At 44.4% G+C, this 19704-nt stretch overlaps 1 protein-coding gene and 1 long non-coding RNA gene across 2 annotated transcripts; one reads left to right on the top strand and one right to left on the bottom strand.

The window, feature by feature from the left end:
* Positions 1–9128: 9128 nt before the first annotated feature.
* LOC308581744 lies at positions 9129–11606 on the top strand. The gene is made up of 2 exons (XR_014005238.1): positions 9129–9455; positions 10847–11606. It is a non-coding gene; the product is annotated as an uncharacterized lncRNA (long non-coding RNA).
* A 20-nt stretch (positions 11607–11626) lies between these two features.
* RHO (rhodopsin) lies at positions 11627–19502 on the bottom strand. Its single transcript, XM_081184426.1, has 5 exons — positions 16945–19502; positions 14806–14974; positions 13995–14160; positions 12781–13020; positions 11627–11760 (listed from the first exon to the last, which is right to left on the bottom strand). Exons 1-5 carry the CDS (start codon positions 17303–17305, stop codon positions 11638–11640), a joined length of 1059 nt encoding a protein of 352 aa, XP_081040552.1. The 5' UTR covers positions 17306–19502; the 3' UTR covers positions 11627–11637.
* Positions 19503–19704: the final 202 nt, after the last annotated feature.

The following is a 19704-nucleotide window of genomic DNA, read 5'->3' as shown; positions in this document are numbered from 1 at the left end:
GTAATGAACACCCCATATTGTGAACTCCACACAGTTCCAAAGCAGCCTCTTATATTGAAAAGTTTGATCTGGCAGCCTTGGGTGTAAGGATTGTTCTGGAAATGTACTGTATGTAAAAACTGAGCAGAGATGGCAAAAGTATATATACTAGGAGAGAGGAGCAACTGCCTGTCTCTTTGCATGCTCCTTCCCATCTTCATGCTCTGTGTGAACCTAATTCAAACCCTTCTTAGAAACATGTGCAATGGTGTCCCTTTGCTAGCAGTGGCAATGCAATCCACAAAACAGCAGGCTGAATTTGCACTTAGGAAATGTAAATTCAAACAGAATCCAAAAGCCTGTTTGATATAGAACAGAGAATGTTTGCATCTCTCTCTCTCTCTCTCTCTCTCTCTCTCTCTCTCTCTCACACACACACACACACACACACACACACACACACGGGGGGGGGGGGAGAGAACCATAGCTGGAGATGTAATGAGTGTGCATCTCACATGGCCCTTAGATTCTGTTTCTACAAACCATACCAGACTTCCTCAGATTATGAGAAGCAGATGGCTCAAGTTGCTAGCAGAAGTCACATTCTGAAAAGACAGGAGTCTGAGGCTGCTTGGCCCATGATACTTTACTGCCTGAAGTGGAGCACTATGTAAGTCGTCATCCCCGACACTGGGGCCAACAATTATTTTATTTTTAATCACTCTGCACCGTTTATATATCAGTTACTGCCTTCATCTATATCCCTTTAAATTCTGCCATCTGAAACCACCTGCTTCGGCTTGCTGCATAGTTTCCTGGTTTGGTAGATTAACTACCTTTTTAAACATAAAAAACATGATTCCATGCAACTACCTGCTTCATCCTCATATAGTAGTTATATATAATAGTTTGTTCCTTACATAGTAGTTTCATGAACCCCCTGTAGAGGATATGAGCTGATAACCACCCCCTTCCCCAACAAGAAAGCACACTGCTCAATGCATCCGCTTGCCGCTTATTGGTTTTAGTATTAAGACCCCAGGACAATGCCTTCCTGGAGAAAATGGAGCAGATCCTGGCCACATACCATCATAGGCTCAGATTGTATATATGTGTGAATAAACCATATAGCATAAAGACACCACAGTCTCCGATGTGCCTCATTTTCTGAAGGAAACACAGAGGATAAAGTGCAGCTGAACTGCTGGAATCTCACCCTGCTGTGGAGATAGGGGCGGTGTGTAATAATATGTTTGGTGGACACCCTCCTAAAGGACAGCAGGGTGTCCAACATGGCACCTAAGAAGCAGAGGGAGAGAGGGAGAAACTAGCGCTAACACACAATTAGAGAACAACCCAACAATAAACAGGAAGGGGGGCACACAAAGACAAAAGCTAGAACTGAAAAGGAAACATACACTCATAGCAAAGAAGCTCAGAATTGGGATTTTTCCCCCCAGAGGGAAAAAGGTCCAGGCTGTCATAGCCACAGGCAGAAAGATCTGTAGGGTGGGATGAATTAAAATGCTGCAGGGTTCTTCCTATCCAGTGGGAGGCATCATCCTCAACACTGAATGTCCTCCAGCCCAATCTGGTAAATATTTCCTTCAGAACTGCATCTCATAAACAGCCTCACTCTTTCCTGTTGCAAGAGAAGACTGTGATTTTTCTCAGCCTCTGGGCCTCTGGATTCTGAAATGAGGAGCAAAACAGAAAAGTGGTTGCTATAGTGACTAGGCCTTGTCCAAGCTAGGTCACAATAGACCACAGTGTGAAGAAGGTTTAAAGTTGGATACGTCTAGTGGCCCTGAGTCCAGAGTGTACCCTGATAAGACCCTGGAATCATATCAGTTGCCCCCCCCCCACCCCCCAGCCAAAGGGAGGGTCATTAGCACAGGGGGAGAAATGGCTTCTAAGAAGCAGCGAACCAATGGTTCCCCTGAACTGAAATAATCAGGGGGAGGACATTTACCACAGGTATTGGAAACCATGCTAAAACACTGGAGATGTTTCAGTTTTAAAACTGGAAATGAAGAGGTTGGAAACTCCAGTATTGGAAGCCGAACAGAGAAAATCATAAAGAGCTTTTTGGAAGCCACACAGTGAATTCAGACATCTAACAGAGATGCGAGAATTGGGAGATGCAGCAGTCTGAAGAAGCAAAGTGACAGCTAGAAACTGCCAAGTACAGCATCCACAGCCAGCAGCATCTTTGGATGAGGACAGAGATAACATTTGTAGAGTAGTGAGGCTGTACTAGAAGCACCCACACTGAATTAAATACAAATACAGTGGTGCCCCGCAAGACGAACGCCTCGCAAGATGGAAAACCCGCTAGACGAAAGGGTTTTCCGTTTTGGAGGCGCTTCGCAAAACGAATTTCCCTATGGGCTTCCTTCGCAAGATGAAAGCCCATAGGGAAATCTCCGGGACAGCGGGGAAGCGCAGCGCGTCTTCCCCACTGTCCTCGGACCTCCTCCGAAGGCTGGCGGTGGGGCGGAAAGCCCTTCTCCCCGCGCCAGCCTTCGGAAGGCTCCTCCGAAGGCTGGCGGTGGGGCGGAAAGCCCTTCTCCCCGCGCCAGCCTTCGGAAGGCTCCTCCGAAGGCTGGCGGTGGGGCGGAAAGCCCTTCTCCCCGCGCCAGCCTTCGGAAGGCTCCTCCGAAGGCTGGCGGTGGGGCGGAAAGCCCTTCTCCCCGCGCCAGCCTTCGGAAGGCTCCTCCGAAGGCTGGCGGTGGGGCGGAAAGCCCTTCTCCCCGCGCCAGCCTTCGGAAGGCTCCTCCGAAAGCTGGCGGTGGGGAGAAAAGCCCTTCTCCCCGCGCCAGCCTTCGGAAGGCTCCTCCGAAGGCTGGCGGTGGGGCGGAAAGCCCTTCTCCCCGCGCCAGCCTTCGGAAGGCTCCTCCGAAGGCTGGCGGTGGGGCGGAAAGCCCTTCTCCCCGCGCCAGCCTTCGGAAGGCTGCTCCGAAGGCTGGCGGTGGGGCGGAAAGCCCTTCTCCCCACACCAGCCTTCGGATGGCTGTCCTGAAGACTTGCGGTGGGAGGAGGGTTTTCCTTCCCACCACCAACATTCAGAATGCTGTTCTGAATGTTGGCGGTGGGGAGGAAAAACCCTCCTCCCACCGCAAGCCCCGGGAACAGAGGAGAAGCGCTGCGCCCCTTCCCCTCTGTTCCCGTACCTGTCCTGAAGGCTTGCGGTGGGGAGAAAAGCCCTTCTCCGCACCGCCAGCCTGGCAAGCGGTTTCCATAGGAACGCATTAATTGATTTTCAATGCATTCCTATGGGAAACCGTGCTTCGCAAGACGAAAAACTCGCAAGAAGAAAAAACTTGCGGAACGAATTAATTTCGTCTTGCGAGGCACCACTGTATACCTTTTGTATTCAACAGCAAAGGTTGCTAAGTTTATCGAGGGTGCAATGAGATTAAGGGCCACTATCTGAACGATAATCTTGGCCATTTGATTGCCCTTTTTACTCATTGCTGTCTTTTCTATCTGTATATGTTTTATTTGTATATATTGCTTGTTTTGTGTTGCTATGGCCATTGGCTAATGCGAATAAAGTTTATCTTTGACTACCTTTTCTATTTAACGCTTGGCCTCGTTAAAAATAAAAATTGTGATCTTAGGGTAAAGTCAGTGGTGAATAAACAGCACCAATTGCTTAGCTGGTAAGCCTTAGCTGTTGTGATGTCACCAAGATATTTCCCTCCACCTCACCCCCCGTAGTTTTGCAATTATTATTTTTAATGGGATTTTAACACTGGCATTTTGAAATAAGGCAAAAGATGAACATGCAGATAAACATACAGGCATTTATTTTAGAAATAAGAAGGTGGGCGGCCCGCATGAAACAAGGAGGAAATAAGACTGACAGCTGGCCCAGAATTCAGCTTGCTAAAATGTACATAGGCTATGTAGATAGTGAATGGGAAGCCAGGCTCACATCCAGAGTGAATAACGTAGAGCAACTTCTTTTTAAACGTGATTACATCCGTTTTCTCCATTCTACCTATTTGGTAGCAAAAGGATTTAATATATATATATATGCATGACAAATGCAAGAGCATTCAAATTTCCCCCACTTTTCCTTTGGAAAAGGATGGATGAAATTCAGGAAAGCATATATCTTATTTGAGGAATAAAATAGAGGAAGTGGTAGCTTGGAGAAGGTTTGGAGAAATGAGACAACAAGAGAGAAGGGTTATCACCAGCTAAGGTTCCATAAGGCCATAAGAAAAGTTATGTTAGATCAAACCAGAGGTCCATTTAAGGAACATCCTATTTCTAACAAAGGTGAGCTAGATGCTTTTAGGAACCCTACAAACAGCAGCACAGCTGCAGGGTTTATTCCTACTACATGTACTGTATAACCTCTGAACATTCAGGTCATCACTATTAGACCCACTGTCTATGGTTTTGCCTGTTTCCCTTTTGTCTCATCCCTCATGTACGGGAGCAATTTAACATGGCTGTCAAACGAAGTTGGAGATGACCTAATTTTCGCAGGAATTGAAATACTGAATTCCAGAAGAACAACCGATCTGCAGAGTAAGGGAAATCCGGCTTGTTTTTGAGGGTTGCTTCCTTAATAGTGCCAGCTGGGAATGAACAGCACAGGCTTGGGAAATGTCCACATGGCAGGGCGCTACATGATCAGCCACGACACACAGTACAGAGAGGTGGCACCGAGAAACTATTTCATGGAGGCCATTCCAGCTTCTTCGGTGTGACGAAAGCAACAAGATTATTATTATTTTATTTTTAAAAAGTGGCATGAGCTTTCATAGGTTAGACAAATTAAGTGGATGGATAACATAAGGGAATGCAGGAAAGCAAATGCAGGTCACCTGATAAATCAGAATAGTAGTAGATGGTTCAGGAATAACATGTTAATATAGGGGATAATGGGTCAGAACAGACCATGAAACTCTTGGGCCAGCCAATATTGTTAAGTTGAGGGTGAACATACCAGACAACACAGTGATTCTTCAAACAGCTCTTGTTTATTCACAGGCCAGAACAGAACAGAACTGAAGGGTTCAGCCAGCCTGCTTATATAGAGCTCCACTAGAACGCAACAGTAACCATTTTCTGTAACTATCCAATCACTGAACGTCACTTTCGATCCCTTATTTGCATATGTGAACCTGAACTATCTACAGTATCCCCCTGCTAGCCCATAACAAATATCTTTTACTTAGCCTAACCCACAAGACAGGTTTGTGGAGAGGAGAAAGGGAGTGTGGAGTGCACTCTGTGCCTGTTCTAGGAAGAACGAAGGCTCCTCTTAATTATTAAATAATTATCTTATGCCTAGATGAATGTAAGGCAGCAGCTGAAGAACCAGCTTTTGAGACCTTGGTATCTCTACTTTCCTGGGTTTAATTTTGTGGCAGACTGGTGGTGACTGCTACTCTTAGTAGAAAATTGGTCTTTGCCTCTCTAGTGATACAAGTCGTGTCAATTCTGGGTCACCAAGTAGTGCAGTGGTAAACTTTGAAATACAAGAGCCCATAGTCCTAATCTTGCAATGTAGCCGCCCAGCCGAGTAATGTACACAAAAATGCATATGCCAGGGTAAAGTATGCATTAAAACTCACATAGTAGTGAAAATAATATGCATAACTATATTAAAGGAAATTGCTTTCATAGATGAATAGATAGATAGATGGCAAAATTACAAACAAAACTATGTGTGTTAGGACAAAATTGCTAATGGGTTTTGACATTTTTTTCTGCTCTGCATTTTAAAAGCCTCTTACATTGGGGTAGGGGAATCCTATGCCTTGGGCTGTATGTGGGGAGTTCTTCATTCTTGTTTTTCTAGCACTGTATTTCCTCTTTGGAGAATTTTAAGTAAGGCGTCTGCAGTTAGCTCTGCTATTTACAGCGTGGATCCCAGCAGTTATCTATAAGTCCATAAGACTGTCGAAAAACTCAATTTAATGCCCTGGGTGGTTAATTGTAAAAATTAATCAATCAAAGCTTAAATCCCTCCCACCCCATATATTTCATAATATACCTTTTTACGAATAAAATTTGAGATAAAATATTCCCAGGCAATACTGAAAAGTATTCGGTTCACCTCCATTCCTCCTAGAAATTACCCCTCTTATGTGTGAAACAGTAATTAGGTGCCAGTTTAAGTAAAGAGAGCTTAACATGCAGAAATGTCAGTAAAATTAATGAGAGGGGCTGCCCTTGCAAATAGTTCCTTATTGCAGATTTAACTTTTGTGCTTCTTGCTACCTTCCCTATCACTCCCTGCAAAGCTGCCTAGGATTAAAAACCAGAGAGAGGATCATCATGCTGCACAGAAGTAGTCTCCAGCATTGATAATGCAGAAGAGAGAGAGAAAGAGACTTTTTTATTTTAAAAAAAACCTGAGCTAAAAATAAAGTTTCAAATACTTCAGTACAATTACACCATGCCATCTTGCGGCTCCTCAAACATATGTCAAAATCTCAGTCCATATGCTCAGTTGGTTTGCTTGTTACAGAGTGAAGAATAGCTAGCTGCCCATTAATCCTCTCAAGAGGGAGTGTTGGCCAAGAACTTCCGACTTGGGCAGCCGCCAAATGGTATTGCAGCTGAAAACAAGAAAGGTGCCCGCTGGAGACTGGTAAGAAACTCAAGGTCAGAAGCTGTGTGGTCTGTGTGGGAAAATGGGAAGGGTGAGGGAACGGGAAAAAATGAGGCCACATGACAATCTGTATATGCTGCCATGGAAACGTGTCATGCAGCACGAAGAAGACATTGCAAAGTCTCTGCTGACTAAGAGTCTCCTAGCCTAGGCCTTTTCTTGAATCATTTATGTGTGGTGTCAGGAGGCAACAAAACAAAGAAGATAGGTGGGTAAACAAATACCATTCTGTCTCCCAGTCTTGGTGACGGGATGCCTTTGCGGTCTGCAGAGCTGAGAGGAAGACAGCCTTTTCCCCCCCTGGTGGCGCCTTGCCTCACCACGCTGGCCTCCTGCACATGAATTGGTTTGTGCTACTATGTGTTTTGAGACAGGCATACACAATCAGTGCTTAGTTCAAGGCAGGAAAGCTAAAATAGCCCTTAATGAAATTGTTGTTGGCTTCGAGACCTGTGTTTCCCACCTTGGGTCTCCAGCTGTATTTGGACTACAGTTCCCATCATCCCTGATCACTGGTCCTGCTAGCTAGGGATGATGGAAGTTGTAGTCCAAAAACAGCTGGAGACCCAAGGTTGGGAAACACTGATCTAGACCATCTTGGCTGAAGACCTGCTCCCTGCCTTGCAGGCTTTTCCTCACCTGGCCTGGGAGGACAGGGCCCCCACTGACTCCAGCTACAAAAGCTGCAGCTGCTGAACAGAGTCTTGGGCTGGGGGATTGTTTGGGGGTTTGAGAGAATTGTTGCTGTCGAGATTTGGTTTTTTTAATCTTTATTATAGATATTGTGTTGGAATTGTTCGGTTTGGTTGTGCATGAAATGTTTTATTTATTGTTTGTGACTACTTTTGTTATGTTGTAGTTATGTGTTTTTTCATGTTGTAAGCTGCTTCGAGCATGGTTTGAACTGCAGAAGGGAAAAATACAAATAAAATTATGAATGTATGTAGACCTGGGTTCATTTGGCCTCTCTGCGAGGATTACCAAGGCTCAACCACTCATACGCGTTTAGGGTGACTATGTGTTTCTATCTTCTAGACGGGCAGGCTGCAGGCCTCTTATTTGAAAGGCTGTCAGATGACAGGCCTTTATTTAAGGATAGCCTTCTTCTTTTTTTGAAAGGCTGTCCAGTCCAAGTTTGACTTTAGATAAAGAATCATAAAACAGGACAGCAAGAGTCTTGACGCTGCCCTTCAACAGTTTGCAGAACCTAATCAGCACGCTGAACTGGCACACAAATTGACTTCCCCATTACAGCGAGAAGCACTTTATTTCTAGTTAGGTTATAAAAATTATGTCTAAATCAGTGTCTTTACAAATACAATTACCATTTGCAAATGTTGTGCAAATTGGTATTCTTTGCTGTCCTCTTTTTGGGGGAGGCAAATCCTCCTTTTCAGCAATGCAGAGCTGGACACCCTACACAGGCTTCTGCTGCAAAAATTAAACAATTTCTTCCCGTAGTCTCACACAGCCTGCTTGTACTGGGCCTTGTGGCTTGCATCTTAACAAAACAAAACAAAACAAAACAAAAAACAAAACAAAACAAAACACAAAACAAAACAAAACAAAACAAAACAAAACAAAACACAAAACAAAACAGCAGATAATGGGACCCAGTCATTACAAAAAGCAAAGGAGTTGAGCCCTCTTTAACTACTCTGAAATTCAAGTATCATCCAAAATCAAAGATTTGGCTGGCTATTTTAAATCACATGCAGGCCTCCTCTCACTGTCGGTACCTTATTGTTTTGCCTTTATTGGCCACTGTCCCCATTCTTCTCCAGCATTCATGTACTGTATAGCCATCCATTGCACACAAACTCTTGTCAGCTGCATCCCTGCCTTCTGTCCCAGAAGTCCTTGAATCCCTCAGGTGGTCTCTTGTTTTCAGACAACCCCCTGGTGGGGACCTGCATGAAGTGTTTGGCTGTTCCCTTTAATCACAAGATACCACATTTTTGTTTTGTTTTACATAGGCTGTTTTCTCTCCTGCCTGCCTTTCTTTTTCCCTCTCTTTTCCCTTGAACGGTCTTGTCTCCTGTCTATCTTTCACCCCCTCTCTCCCCTTGTACAATTTCCTGTTCCTTCTGCCTTTTGTACTCTCTCCCTCTTTCTGGCTTGCCACTGCGATTGTTGTGCCCCAGACAGGGGCGCCGACTTATAAAAAACATTGGGGGAGCCCACGAAAGCTCATGAATAATTAATAAGCTCATGAATATGCAGATAAAGTGGCGCCGCCTCCTCGTGAGCGAATAGGGGAGAGCGTGCTGCGCCTATTAATCAGCTCCGAAGGAAATTGGGTGGAGCTTTTGCTCGGGAGGGAGGGCAGGAGGCATGCAGCCCGACCCTGTGCATTTTGGGCTGGGGGAGGGGCGGCGGTGGCGCTCTGCTGGAGGGGCGCCCGAGATTATTGGGGGGGCAGAGCCCCCCCAAATGAATTTTTGAGGGGGTCGGGCCCCCTCAGGCCCCATGGAGTCGGCGCCTATGGCCCCAGACCATTCCATCCTATTCCTCTTTCCCCTCCCTTGTTGTCTTCACTGGGGCAGCACAAATCCCCTTTGTAGCTTACCTCTTTTCCCCCTGTGTCATCCATCTTCCCTCATAGCTCTCTCCTCACCCTCCAAACTGTTCTGGTTTCATTGTATTTTCTGTCTTCCTCCTCTGTTGCTCCTGTCCATTTCCCCACTGAAATCTGGGTCAGGCACTCCCACATTGCAATGTTTCAACTGCTGGATATTCTCTGCCTCCACCCAGCATGAGACAACCCTACACAGCTTGTCTACACAGTTTGTAACACCTCTGTGTTACTTTGGAAGGCCTGAGGAGCCACCCTGAGGTGAAACCTGTCCACATGGGTTCCGTTCACAACTTCTCTTGCCCACAGGCACTTCTGACCCCTGAGAAGCCTTTCTGGAGAATTAGGAGACCTTCCTGAACAATGTGGGACACAGTACTGAATTGTTACAAGAGAAGGGAATAGAAAATTTTCCTTCCTTGAACTTGTTGAGTTAACTTGGAACCCAAACCCAGTTCCAAACCACAACTGAAGCCCACCCCCAACTTCGCCCTGTGGCCCATCTCACATTATTCATGAGGTCCTCCAGAAAGGGAGGGACCATCGTTCAGTGCTAGAGCATCTGCAGTTGGTCCCTTACCTTTCCCGCCCCGACCTGGCCACAGTGATCCATGTGACGGTCACCTCCAGGCTTGACTACTGTAATTCGCTCTACGCGGGGCTGCCCTCGAAGCTGTCCCAGAAACTCCAGCGGGTGCAGAATGCTGCAGCGAGGCTCCTCACGGGGTCTCTGCCATGGGAGCATATTCACCCAGTGCTTTTCCAGCTGCACTGGCTCCCGGTGGAGTACAGGGTCAGATTTAAGGTGCTGCTTTTGACCTTTAAAGCCCTTCACGGCCTAGGACCCTCGTACCTCCAGGACCGCCTCTCCCGGTATGCCCCACGGAGAGCCTCAAGGTCCATAAATAGCAACACCCTAGTGGTCCCGGGCCCTAAGGAAGTTAGATTGGCTTCAACCAGAGCCAGGGCCTTTTCAACACTGGTTCCGGCCTGGTGGAGCGCTCTGCCTCATGAGACCAGGGCCCTGCAGGATCTGATTTCTTTCCGCAGGGCCTGTAAGACAGAGTTGCCTTTGGCTTGGAGCCAATTTGATTCCCTCCCCCTCTTTTTTCTTTTTCCTTTCTCCTCCTGTGATGAGGCTGCATTTTAATATTTTAATGTTTCAATATTTTAAAGTTGTGTTTTTAATCTTGTTTTTAAGTTGTATTCATTCAACTTGTTTTTATTATTGCTTGTTAGCCGCCCTGAGCCCGGCCTTGGCTGGGGAGGGCGGGGTATAAATAATAATAATAATAATAATAATAATAATAATAATAATAATAATAATAATAATAATAACTTTACATGCAGAAGGTCCCAAGTTCAATCTATAGCATCTCCTGGTAGGACTGGGAGAGAACCCTGTCTGAAGCCCTGGAGAGCCACTGCCAATCAGTGTGGACAATATTGAGCTAGATGGACCAATGGTCTGACTCAATATACAGCAGCTTCCTGTGTTCCTGAGCTTTTTGAAAGCTGCTGCAAGGACAGAGTGGAAAGGAAACTTTCCTTCTGCTAATTTTCCTTAGGATCCAAGCTATTGTTTTTATGTTTTCTATCATCTATCATGGGAATGCCACTTGGCTCTGAAAGTGTTGGTTATAATTTTTTAGGAAGAAACAAAGGCAAATGCAGTACATGCCTGAAGTGAAATGTAAATCCTGCCTGCTATGATTTGCGCTGACAGTATGTGGGCACTGGCATTGTGGTATACCACAGTTTTATTGCATTGAAAGTTGAAGCAATCTGAAGAAAGGCCAACCCACTTGATGCTACAAAAGAGATGTCCTGGTTTTCCTATTTGCCCACACTCCCAGTTCACAAAAGTGAGTTTCAAATTATACATTTTTCTTTGATTACGCTTCTGTAAATTAAGCTTTGATAAGTTTCTCTACGTAATAAGAAATGAGCAACAACAGCTACAACGAAAACAAAACAGGTCTCTTCGCTACGCATGAATGTTCAGCTGTTCATTCTGTACAAAGCTCAGAAAAGAACCTAGGAGGAAAATGGAAATTTAACCATGGCAATGCATCCATCAGCACAGCCAATTGGCCCCAGACAACCTTATGTACACAGGCCATATGACTGAAGACGAAAATCAGATGCAAATGCTGCACCAAGCAGGTAAGTCAATTTGCAGGGAATATATGGTTTTAGAGGCAGGCATATTAGGGCCATGAACTCATGCGACATTGCAGCCTTGGGCCTGAGTTGATTTGCGCCACAAATATATATACAGGCGCATTTCTCTGATAGCAGCTGTCAGAAAATGAAGAGTCCATTCTGCCCTGCCAGGTGAATTGCAGGTGGCATGCTGCAGAGAGTGACAGAGACGACAGGGGTGAAAAGAATGCGGTCATGCAAATGAAACAGTCTGAAGCCCAAGGTTTCCTTGGTAGATCTATGAAGGGGAAACCTGGCTTGTGGAGACGGTGGAAGTCTCAGTCTTAGTGCCTGCAGACGTGTCCTCCTCAGCCAACGGATTCTTTCCACAACAGAGGGTGCTGATCATACAGTTCCGGAACTGTAAACAAGCAAACAAACAAAAATCAGCATGTGGGGCTATGCCAAAAAGTCACTGACGTATCTGGGCATTAGGAAAGGCCAGTGTTTCCTGAATTTGGATCTCCAGCTGTATTTGGACTACAATTCCCATCATCCCTGACCACTGGTCTTGCTAGCTAGGGATGATGGGAGTTGTAGTCCAAAAACAGCTAGAGACCCAAGTTTGGGAAACCCTGATTTAGACAATGGCTAGACAAATTGTCTAAAGTTGAATTCACTGTACCTTCCATTGTTCTTCTGTCACTGTAATCCTACATTTAAAAAAACAACCTGCTTTGTCTTGCCCCTCTCTGTCTAGTCACACAGTGAAAGCTGTACTGTATTTTAAAGCAAGTGAAAATCCTCTGGGGCCCATATGTTGATTCCCTGGCACAACGCAGCTCCCAGGGAAGTAATTGATAATACTATAATTCATAGTCTGAGAAATGCTTAGGCTTAGTCCTGTTGCCGTAAATGCTTCACAAATGGTGAGAGTCATTAGGAGCTTGCTGTTTTAATTTTAAAAAATGGGTGAGAAGGGGGACAGGCTTTTTGGCAACCAACAGAGAGCAAGTATCATCCTTGAGATAATGTGAGAACATCCTCTCCAGTCCCTTGCCACACGGTTCCATTTTAAAACAGATGATTAGGGATTTTTTTCATATTAACCATCAGCACCTGCATCAAGACGCATTATATTCAGGCACATTAATAAGAAGCAAAATGCAGTAAAGATAAATTTAGCACATGAGCTAAAGAGCCTGGTTCAAATCTCAGCTCAGAAACACAATCACGTAGGGGAAGCCACCGTCTCTCAGCGTCCCTCCACTTCACATTTGTAATACGGGGGGTAATAAAAATGGTCTACCTTACAGGGTTTGTCACAAGAATTATTAAGCTAATGTATATAAGGAAGCACTTTAAGCACTTAGGGAGAGTGCCATAAACTCTTCAAGTATTGTTATATTGTTGGAAAGCCAGAGCAACATTGCCAAGTTACCTGTCTGTTCATTAAGATGTAAATCACCGGGTTGTAGATAGCAGAGCTCTTGGCAAAGAAGGCCGGGATGGTCATAAATACAGGGCCGAAGTCTGACCCTTGGTGAGTGAAGATGTAGAAAGCAACACTGGCGTAGGGCACCCAGCAAACAAGGAAGGAAATGACCATGATGACAACCATGCGGGTGACTTCTTTCTCAGCTTTCTGGGTAGTGGCAGACTCCTGCTGCTGAGCCGCTGCCTAGAAGCATGACAACAGAGGGCGGTCAAGACTAGGCAACAGGGCTATTTGGGAATGGGCAGCTAATCACCAGAACAGAAACTAGTAGCATTCCAGTGCGGTGGGGGATGATACAGCTCTGGGTGGGCTTCTTTAGGTACTGTAGTTAAAGGTTCTGGGCCTCCATTCTGTTACATCCCAAAGAATAACAGTTGGTTCCCTTCGTTGTGAAGCTGGTGCCCAATCCTTTTTCAGAAGCAAGTGACAATCGAAAACTATTATTACAGTATGTTGAATTGTTAAGACTGGCATTGGAGGGAAGAGCAGGCAGCAGGGATGTGGAAAATTGCATGGGGTTTCATAGTTTGTGCAAATCGCAGTTTGATTCCCGCCCCGCCCCCAATATTTATTTATATTGTTTTGTAACCAGGTGCATGGGCATCACAGCATTTAAGGAGAACAGAGCCTAGGGGTTGCTGATCAGAAGGTCAGCGGTTCAAATCCCCGTGACGGGGTGAGCTCCCGTTGTTCAGTCCCAGCTCCTGCCAACCTAGCAGTTCGAAAGCATGCAGTGCAAGTAGATAAATAGGTACCACTCCAGCGGGAAGGTAAACAGCGTTTCCGTGCACTGCTCTGGTTCTCCAGAAGCGACTTAGTCATGCTGGCCACATGACCCGGAAGCTGTACGCCGGCTCCCTCGGCCAATAAAGCGAGATGAGTGCTGCAACCCCAGAGTCGGCCACAACTGGACCTAATGGTCAGGGGTCCCTTTACCTTTACCTTAAGTAAACTATAAATGCAACATTCCGCAATTATTGCTGTGGTTCTGTTTCAGAAGCGCACTGAGGGTACAAAGTCAAAACTTGGATTATCCTGGTACCTCCATTGTGAAATCTCCTTGCACTGGGCTGGGAATGATGAAGTCAGGAGAAATGTTTTCAGCCTTGATAGGTTTGCGCTGGAGAAGAGTTTTATCTTTTTGTAGGGTCACCCACCTGTTTAACAGTGCAGACAAGGCGACCGTAGCAGAAGAATATAATAGTCAATGGTGTGACAAAGTGCACCAGAAACATGTAGATAACAAAGGATTCATTGTGAACTTCTGGGTTCGGTGTATAATAATCAACTCCACAAGAGCACTGCATACCTTCTGGGATATACCTACAGTTAAACCCAAAGAGTTAGTGAGTGGGATTGTAGTCTATTGTGTGTGCCCCACTTCCACAAGAGTTAAGAAGCTCCAGCAATAGCAGCAACCCAGGTCTGGTTTCATTTGGAGGAAGAGAGCACAGTCACACTGGGTTTTTATTTTGTAATATTTGGGTTTATAAACAGAGCATAGTTTGGGGGCAAACATCTTAACACTCCAATAGCTTTAAATGTAACATATTCATTCATTCATTCATTCATTCATTCATTCATTTAATGTTTTAACAGTATAAATAAACTTCAGCTGGTGCAAATTTTAGTGACCAGGTTGCTCACTGGAGGAAGATTGTATGAGCATACTGCAATGTCCTGGCCCCTACTGCATTGGCTGCCAATTAGTTTCTGGGTCCAATTAAAGTGCTGGTTTCAACTTTGGCAACGTATGCCTTTGCCAAAACAGCTCTCACCTTCCAGAAGTATCTCCAGTCACTGTGGGCCATTTATCTGTCATCTCCCCCAACAAATAACACCCCTCACCTCTGATCATTAAGGAATGCTCACTAGTTGGTCTGGCCCCATTATCCCTCTCTTATCCAACCCCCCCCCCCCAAATTTACCGCAGTCTGTATTGCTGTAAGGAATATGATGCATACCTACCTTGACCATCCAAAGAGAGGAGGACCAGCGCATGCCAAGGCCATGATCCAAGTGAAACTCACCCCTATGATGGCATGGGTCCCACTAAAGCGGAAATTGCTCATGGGCTTGCAGACCACCACATATCTTTCAACAGCCAGGACAACCAGAGACCACAGGGCTATCTCACCTGTAAGAGAACAAAAGAAGCATCTGTCAATAAGGGGGGGGGAGGAAGAAGATGAGAAGGAGAGGGAGAGATGGAAAAGCCACCCTCTCAAACAACTCAATGGGTTCCTCTTTTTCTTGTGATTCTTCATATATTATTGGACTCTAATTCTCATCCGCTCCAGTCAGCATGACCAAAGGCTGGGCATGATAGCTGTTGTGCAAAACAATTGGAGGGCATCAGGTTTCACCTCCCTGTCCTATGGTCTACTCAGCACCATACTACATGTCTGATCAGATCCTTCTTTAGTTCCCTCATTCTTCAGGTTCACACAAGACTGTGGCAAATTCATGCACTTAAGTTCAGAGGATGAGAGAGCTGAACCTTCTTCATGCCAACCATTGGTCAATTCATTTGTAACATTTTTATACTGCCTTTCAATAATTCACTGTCATAGCTTACATCCCTGTGTAGCTCCTTTCCTCAAGTGCTTCTCCCTCAACCAGGTACACTTTCCAGCAGAGCCCAGGGGAGGAAAAGGGGGCACCAGGGGCCAGATTATATAGGGAGGAAAGTGTTGAGGAAGACGTTGCTTTCCTCTCTCGTTACATTAGACTTCCACCACTTGTTTTGTAGGCAAATCTGAGTTTGTTCCATTCACTCATTTACTAATATATTTTATTTAAAACAAGCATGCCTCATGCTTCAACACAGCTGCCCAAGGTGACTCACAACGGAGTTATCAAATCATTATATGTAGTAACGATTGAAAGCCCAACAAAACAGATCAAAACACAGGCGACATAAAAAAAACCCAGCATGACGAAAACCAACATAGCTCTGCTGCCTTAAGCACCATTCCACATTTGTTTTGATCCTTTCTTAAAGGATGCTGTGGCATCCCACCGCTCTGTTCCTGGCATTTCTCAGGCCTTGGAGAGCAGGATGAATGCAGGAGACGCCTCCCAGTGAGGGACGCTTGAGAGGTAAGGGCCCGAGTCACATAATTCTCGATCAAAGGTTTATTTTCTCTGCTGTCTGCCTGTAGCCAAACAATAACCTGGGAATAGCCACATATTTGAAGCTTCGCTTCTTTACAAACCTCAGTGAAATGAATGGGCTTGTAGGGAAGCAGCACTGGGTGGACCTTGCCCACAGCAAGACACTTTGAAACTGAATAGTGAAGGGAATAAAACTTGGATTTTTGCCCTTCTTGATCATGGATAAAGACTGCCTAAAGAGACTTGAGCCAATTTGGTCGGGTTTGTTTGCTTTTCGCTGGTTTATTTCAAATTTAGGTCTTCTCTACCCTAAGGACTGTATGTCAAGTGGAAAACCAAGTAGAAATAAAATAAAAGATAACATCACATAATCAAAATGATCGAGGGATGATGATTGAAACTGACTTGAGCACAGAAAGAGGTTTTGGTCTACATTTTGTTAACAACTTAATTCCGTTCCTGATTTACACGTGAAATAAAAGATGCCTTAGCTAAAGCCCTGCCATTTCAGCTAAGGTGTGAGATCTTACAAGATACCATCTCCGGAGGCTCTCGGAATGTCTTCCACCAAAACTATGAGAAAAATCACGACTGCAAACTTTATAAAACAGGAGAAGTAGGCATAGTGCCCAGAACCATATATCGCATTGCACTTTTGAAGTTGAACCTAGTTTTAACCATTTGCCAGCATGATCAAAAGCTTGGTTTCCCATCAATTCTATTAACATTGTTCCAGCATGGTTACCTTAGCTCAGGTATGCGACACAAGAAGGCTTAAGTAGAATCTCTGAATAGTACTATCTTTTGGAGTTCTGTTGAAGAATGAAGTCATGTTATGATCTAGCTGAGATTCCCGCATTGCAGGGGTTGGACTAGATGACATGGGGTCTCTTCCACCTAAACAATTCTATAAGATCTGAAATAGGAACTTATGTCTACAGTGAATTCATAGTGGCATGATACTTGAAGGAAAACATAAAACAGACCTACCGCCCATTGTAGCAAAGAAGCCTTCAATGTTGCATCCTACCGTTCCAAAAATGAAATATCCATTCATAGATGTGTACATGGTAGTGGTGAAGCCTATTAAGACCATGAAGAGATTGGCTATGGCCAAATTTAAAAGGATGTAGTTCAGAGGAGTTCTGAGTTTCTTGTGCTGGACTGTGACAAAGAGAGTCAGAAAGTTGATTGGGAATCCCAGAAGAATCAGAAGAAACATGTAGGCAGCCAACGCAGAGAACTTCCACGGTTCTGCCAAATAGTACTGAGGATACTCATATGGATTCCGAACAACGCCGGTCTTGTTGGACATGGGGACATAGAAATTTTCACCTTCTGTTCCATTCATGGTGGCAGCTCTGTAGGTATTTGGCTTCTTCAACAAGTATAGATCTCTGTATTTCTCTATAAATCTCCTTCTTACATTCGCTGGACTGTTCCAAGCTAAGCTAGCACTGTTCCTTTTATAAAAAAAACACCACCACAGGTAAGCCCTGTGTTATTGATGTCAGCACAATTTAGACTTGGGTCAACATTAATCATAATAATCCAAGCTAAGATTGGAACTGTTAATTCTCTGCTGGGGTGACGCTCAGGTAGTATTTGTGATGGTGTTACAAAGCTGCTACAAGAACAGATTGTGTGTGTGTGTGTGTATTTGACAGAGTGCTTAGATATAACACAAAGATGTCAAATAGGATACAGGAAATAACCGGTTACCTGCTTGGCTTCAAGAGGCTGCTCCCTGCCTTTTACTTCAGCTAGAGTAGAAACATCATGCACCGTTTCTGGAAAACCAGGTCTCCTTTGGAAGGAAGTTCCAGGGACACATATCTGCATGCTTTTGCTGATCATACCTGAAGTTCAGCTGTGTAGCTAGCCTATTAAGACTTTTCTGCTTCTGAATGTAATCTCATACAGCCCATAAGGCAATAGCAATAGGTCTATTTATACAATAGACAACTGAGTTGAATCCACTTCGAAATTGGTTTAAATGCAATCGATTCCCTGAAAGAACCCTTGGAATCATGCAGATGCTCAGATTGCTTTTGTTACAGATTCCCAATCCCTTCCTTACATTCCTCAAGCTCCTGTGTGTAGGAGCAGTGGCAGGGAAAATGGAAATGAAACTGTTCTACACTTGTGGCACAGAAGCACCTGGCATTTAAATATGCTTCCACACTATCCATCATTTATAATGTGCCTCCCAACCATATCCGAAATAGAAAGCCACTGTAGAAACCCAAATGCAGAACTATCAATAAAACCACATAATAAAAATCGGCATTAAACCATCATAACAATAAACAGCCATAAAAATCAGCAGTAAAGTTGCAGCACTGAAATAATAAAGCAGTGGTTTGTACATAAATTAACAGGGCACAATCTACTTGCACGGTGGGTGAAGCACCCTTGAATGGGTGCTATATACTTTTTTTATACTGGTTCCTTTCTAGTGAACCTAAGTTTAAATAAAAGGCATGTAATAACAGTAGGAACAAGAGAGTTTATTTATTAGTAAACACCTTCATGTTAGGATTTGAACAAATGCACTCTGATTTCTTAAGCAGACAACTGATCCCCCCAAGAAAGACTCAAAATACAAGATAAATCAGGTCATGCCTTGTCCTCCGCAAGAGACCACAGGACCATCAGTGTGGGACAGGAAGCTTGCACACCTGACTTCCTACTCTGATGGAAGAGGGTGTCTAATTGGGAAACTGTGTACAGGAATGCTCACCCTGCTACATAGCTGGTCCAAGGGCATGGAATCTGCTATGCACACATGACCCAGATATCTAATACTTAGCTGTTACATAGATCTGGCATTGTGGGATTAAAGGTTTTATCTTTCAGATGGACGAACGGACTATATTAAGATTCAATAAGCCATTGCTGAGGTGGACAGAGCTCGCTGCCAAAACTGCATCATTCCAGGACTCCGCCCCAGTCATCCTTAAGGAATCATTATATGACTGGAATATGGAAAGGTTGAGTAAGGCTTTGGTGGGACATTTGCTAATGGTGGAACGATTATCCATAGCAAAACACTGGAGAGATCTAACAAGTACAGTGGTAACTCGGGTTACATACGCTTGAGGTTACAGACTCCGCTAACCCAGAAATAGTGCTTCAGGTTAAGAACTTTGCTTCAGGGTGAGAACAGAAATCGTGCTCCAGCGGTGTGGCGGCAGCAGGAGGCCCCATTAACTAAAGTGGTGCTTCAGGTTAAGAACAGTTTCAGGTTAAGAACAGACCTTCGGAAAGAATTAAGTACTTAACCTGAGGTACCACTGTACAACAATGGAGCATTGTGTTGATGGGGAAACTGACTCAAAAAACTTAGGAATGCTTTGAGGTCAAAGACAATAAAATTTGTCAACAAATCCAATAGAATCTAAATTTTTAATGCACAATAGCTTATTTACACAGCATATGGTTTATTATCACTTGATTACAACTTTCCTTAACTAATTGCAATATGTCTGCAATATTGTCACTACACAGAATAACTGTAGCTTCTGTATGAGGCCTAGTCAGTCAATCAATCAATCAATCAATCAATCAATCATCAATCAATCTTTCTTGCGGTCAAAGACCAGACAGATGAGGGCCTATTAATTTTCTTTAACGTTTCACTTTTAAGGGCTTTTTGTAATGGAAGCAGTAGATATTTGTTTGGCTATATGGTTTGAAAGGCAATAAAAAGTATTTTTTTTAAGTGCACCACCCACATCAACAAAGTGG

The sequence above is a fragment of the Podarcis bocagei genome, assembly GCF_964188305.1.
Source record: "Podarcis bocagei genome assembly, chromosome: 2".
Lineage (NCBI taxonomy): Eukaryota > Metazoa > Chordata > Lepidosauria > Squamata > Lacertidae > Podarcis > Podarcis bocagei.
This window is presented reverse-complemented; position numbering and strand designations above follow the sequence as displayed.

Coding starts and splice junctions, on each gene's coding strand:
- RHO (XM_081184426.1), bottom strand. CDS start 17,305: ATGAATGGAACAGAAGGTGAAAATTTCTATGTCCCCATGTCCAACAAG. Junction 14,161..14,805: donor CCTCTCTTTGGATGGTCAAG/GTAGGTATGCAT, acceptor GTTTAACTGTAG/GTATATCCCAGAAGGTATGC. Junction 13,021..13,994: donor TTGTCTGCACTGTTAAACAG/GTGGGTGACCCT, acceptor TCATGCTTCTAG/GCAGCGGCTCAGCAGCAGGA.